The sequence below is a fragment of the Octodon degus genome, unplaced genomic scaffold (assembly GCF_000260255.1).
Source record: "Octodon degus isolate 3935 unplaced genomic scaffold, OctDeg1.0 scaffold00022, whole genome shotgun sequence".
Lineage (NCBI taxonomy): Eukaryota > Metazoa > Chordata > Mammalia > Rodentia > Octodontidae > Octodon > Octodon degus.
Genome location: NW_004524598.1, coordinates 11,637,266 through 11,641,755, shown reverse-complemented (window position 1 = coordinate 11,641,755; position 4,490 = coordinate 11,637,266). Strand labels below are relative to the sequence as shown.

Sequence of the window (4,490 nt, the reverse complement as noted above, 5' to 3'; positions counted from 1 at the left end):
TTTAAAAATCTATAAATATGAAATTAACTCAAGTGGCAAAATAGACTTAAAATTTGGTACTGTGTCCATCCGAAAGAGGTTGGGATCTTAACTCAAGAACAGTATCCTTTAAAAAAATAATGTGAAGATGAATTCAAATTGCATAGGGGAAAAGAAGTTATATCCAAAATGTATGGTATTTTATGAATGCCCAAATATGATCACATTTTCTGAGATGTGCCTTTTTCATTCATTAACCAGCATAATATTTTCCAGGGACTCTCCATTCAGAAGAAATGTTGGGGCGTTTTCCTTTACCAATAGAAAATGAGACACAAGAGACTCTGTAGATGAAGAAATTATAGCCTCCTCGCAAATGAGAGACATTCAAGGATATACAGCTTCCCACAGAAGGGAAATAACCACCAGCTTCTCTACGGCATAGACTGCAAGCAGAGAAATATGAACTTCACGAACTGCACCACAGAGGCCAGCGTGCTTGCCAGGCCCAAGACCGTGACTGAAAAGATGCTCGTTTGCATGACCCTGGTGGTAATCACCGTGCTCACCATGCTGCTGAACTCTGCTGTCATCGTGGCCATCTGCACCACCAAGAAGCTCCACCAGCCTGCCAACTACCTGATCTGCTCTCTGGCAGTGACCGACCTCCTGGTGGCAGTACTCGTCATGCCTCTGAGCATCCTGTACATTGTCATGGACAGCTGGGGGCTTGGGTACTTCATCTGTGAGGTGTGGCTGAGTGTGGATATGACCTGCTGCACCTGCTCCATCCTCCACCTCTGCGTGATCGCGCTGGACAGGTACTGGGCCATCACTAATGCTGTGGAGTATGCCAGGAAGAGGACGGCCAAGAGGGCTGGTCTGATGGTCCTCACTGTCTGGACGATCTCCGTCTTCATTTCCATGCCTCCTCTCTTCTGGAGAAGCCACCGCCAACTCAGCCCACCCCCCAGCCAGTGCACCATCCAGCATGACCATGTCATCTACACCATTTACTCCACACTCGGGGCATTTTACATTCCTTTGACTTTGATTCTGATCCTCTATTATCGGATTTACCACGCAGCCAAGAGTCTTTACCAGAAAAGGGGATCGAGCCGCCATTTAAGCAACAGAAGCACAGACAGTCAGAATTCATTCGCAAGCTGTAAACTGACGCAGACTTTCTGTGTGTCTGACTTCTCCACCTCAGATCCTACCACAGAGTTTGAAAAGATGCACTCTTCCATCCGGATCCCTCCGTTTGACAATGACCTCGATCACCCTGGCGAACGCCAGCAAATCTCCAGCACCAGGGAACGCAAGGCGGCGCGCATCCTTGGACTGATTTTGGGTGCATTCATTTTGTCTTGGCTTCCGTTTTTTATCAAAGAGTTAATTGTGGGTTTGAGCGTTTACACTGTGTCCTCTGAAGTGGGTGATTTTTTGACATGGCTTGGTTATGTCAATTCTCTGATCAACCCACTGCTGTACACAAGTTTTAATGAGGACTTTAAGCTGGCCTTTAAGAGGCTCATTAGATGCCGAGAGCATACTTAGTTTGTAAAAAGCCAAAAGGCACGACTTTCACCCGAGCCTCTGCAGTACATGGGGCCAAGGGTGCCACGTATTCACTCTTGAGCATACGTGCTTCTGCAGAGTTTGTAAGTGTGTGAGGTCTATTTATTTCTTTGTTTCGTCCTTCCTTGTTTGAGGCTTGTTATTTGGTGTACTGTTTTCTACCTCTAGTCTTATCTGTGGTACATAATTTCAAATAAATATGATCATACAAACAGAAATTACATAGAAATAATAATAAAGTGACGTAAGACATACTTTTGTTTTTTCTCACTGTTTCAGCTGACCTTGCAATTAAATAATGCGCCCCAAGTCTTTATTTCCAGAAGTTCTTATCACTTGTAAATCAAATATCTGATGACTTGCTCTCATGTAGCATTAAGTTCGAGGCTACCCCATGTGCACATACAGGCCCCCGAGAATTGCATGGCTTCATAGAAAATGAGAAGAGAATGATATCCTATCACCTCAGCATGCAGACCTAAACTTAAATTTTGTACTCTAGCACCATGACCGCATAGCCAACTCTTTCCAAGCAGATAGTGTTTTTTAAGTCACAATTAAATTTCCTACTTTTCTAAAAGACTCTACAGTGAATGCACTGTCACTTTCCGAAGTCTTTTACTATGAATATGAAACATAAGCAACCAAGAAATCATTGAAATCTACTTTCATCTTGATGTTGCTGACAGACACATTGAGACTCCTCCGATTCAAACCACATCCCTTAGGCTGTCACTAGGCAGGATTCAGGTGGTAATTTAACATTTGGGCTGCTTTTCTAAGAAGTTTATTGAGATAATCCAGTGAATTTTATTGGAGATCATTACTCACTAAACTGCCAATCATATATTTGGAAATAAAAAGCTGAAAAATCTGTTCACAAAAAAAAAAAGACCACAGGGGCTGGAGAGATGGCTCAGTGGTCTAAAGCCCCTACTTGGAACAAGCTTAGCAAAAGCATCAGGGACCGCGGTTCAATCCCCCAGCACCACATGCCAGCCAGCCCTGCCCCCTGGTGGGCTGAGCCGGTCTCTCTCTCTCTCTCTCTCTCTCTCTCTCTCTCTCTCTCTCTCTCTCTCTCTCAAATAAATAAATAAAATAAATAAAATTAAAAAAAAAAAACCACAGATTGTGAAATGAGTGTAAAATGGTGTTGCCCGGTATTTCTGGGGCTTCTATGCCAGACAGCAACCTGAGGTCAGGAGGATGCAGGTGAACTCGAGGCCACAGAGACAGGCCTGACTCAGCATCTCCTGACCTGGACAGAGTGACTGATCAAGTCTGTAGAAGATCTCACTATGACAAACTAAAACATGGGAATGGGAGGGTTGAAACGTGAAAAATGGTTGTACACTCTCAACTAAGGGACTGTCCTAAGCCCCTGCCTCTTACCTCACACCCAGAGCCTCTCCCCAGCTCTTCACTCTCCACTCCATGTTTTGTCCTTTAAGTCTGTCCCCACTCAGCTTTCCTGCAAGCTTGCTTTTATCCCACCTCCCCCAGCATGCTCTAATCTCACTTACTAGTTCACTCACGTGCTTTGGACACTAGTGTCAACTTCCTCTGGCAGTACTTCCCCATCAATCTCCTACCTCCTCTCTCCCTGACTCTCACTTGTCTCTGGTTACTATGCCCCTCATCTGCCTCACCCTCTCACCTTCTGCTGATTTTTCATCTTTTGCCATCTAAGTACACCGGCCCTGTCCTCCCCAGTCTGATCTCCCAAGGGTCATTGATGACTTGCCGGCAGGCACCTTCTCCTTTGCTTGTCAGTTAAAACAGCTGACAACCATTTTCCTGCTTAAGTCTGTGCCTTCTGGGACATTTCCTTCTGGGATATTTTGTTCTCCTTGTTGTTCCACTGCCTCCTTACTTCCTCCTTCTTTATTCCTCATTTTGCATTTTGGTGCTTCGTTCTCAGCAATGGCTTCCTCTGTGTCTATATTGCACCCCAATAGCTTCCATTTTATTAATTAGTTCCATACACCTCTGGCATCTAAACTCTCTCTCTCTCTCTCTCTCTCTCTCTCTCTCTCTCTCTCTCTCTCTTTCTCTCTCTCTCTCCAAATCTCTAAATCTATGGATGCCTGGTAATATTTCCTACATTGTCCCACTGTCTCTCAAACACAACCTTTCTAAACTAACTCACAGTCATTTTCCCACATCTCTTCCTTCCATTTTTTTCTCCCCAGTCTCAACAGAATTGCTATTTTCTTATCAGTCATATTAAATAAATGTGATCTCTTTGTTGCAGGACTCCCACATCCAGATGGTCTTCAAGTTGTGTCCATTTGTTTCTTTAGAAACTATTGTTTTTGCTACTGTCTGCTTCCTCAGCAATTCATTCCTCTTCTTAGTGGGCCTCCCTGTTCTGGACTTCTCCACTTCCTTGCCCCATACACCTTCCAGAAATAGCCTCCTATAGCAGTGTCATGTTTTCAGAGTGGTATTTCCAGACCAGCAGCCTTAACATATCCTGGAAACTTGTTAAAAATTCCAAATCTAGAGCCTTATCCAAGACTTACTAAGTCAAAAACTCAAAATGAAGCCCGTGGACGTCTGTTTTAAGAAGCCCTGCTGGACACTCTGATACACACAAAGTTAAAGTATACTTCTAATTTTAAATTTCAACACAAAAGATCTATTTGTTCCTCAGTAGTAAAAAATAAATAAAGATTTCTAGTATCATGCTGAAGGCCCTGCACAATGTCACTTCAAACAGTCTTTGCACAGTTATTTCTCATCATTGTTTCTCACCTACCTCACACTTGAGAAAATTCTGAACATTACCTGTACTTGCAACTTGTAATAAGGGATAACCCTACCCTTGTTCCCATTGCTTCAGAAATCAGGGCCCAGGGGCTAGGGAGATGGCTCAGTGGAATAAGCACTTCCCTGGCAAGCACAAGGGCCTGAGTTCAATCCCCAGT

General features: G+C 43.9%; 1 protein-coding gene across 1 annotated transcript; it reads left to right on the top strand.

The window, feature by feature from the left end:
• The first annotated feature begins 285 nt into the window (after positions 1-285).
• On the top strand, positions 286-1,671 carry Htr1e (5-hydroxytryptamine receptor 1E). The gene has a single exon (XM_004628233.2). The coding sequence runs from the start codon at positions 442-444 to the stop codon at positions 1,537-1,539; it is 1,098 nt and encodes a 365-aa protein (XP_004628290.1). The 5' UTR covers positions 286-441; the 3' UTR covers positions 1,540-1,671.
• The last annotated feature ends 2,819 nt before the right edge of the window (positions 1,672-4,490 follow it).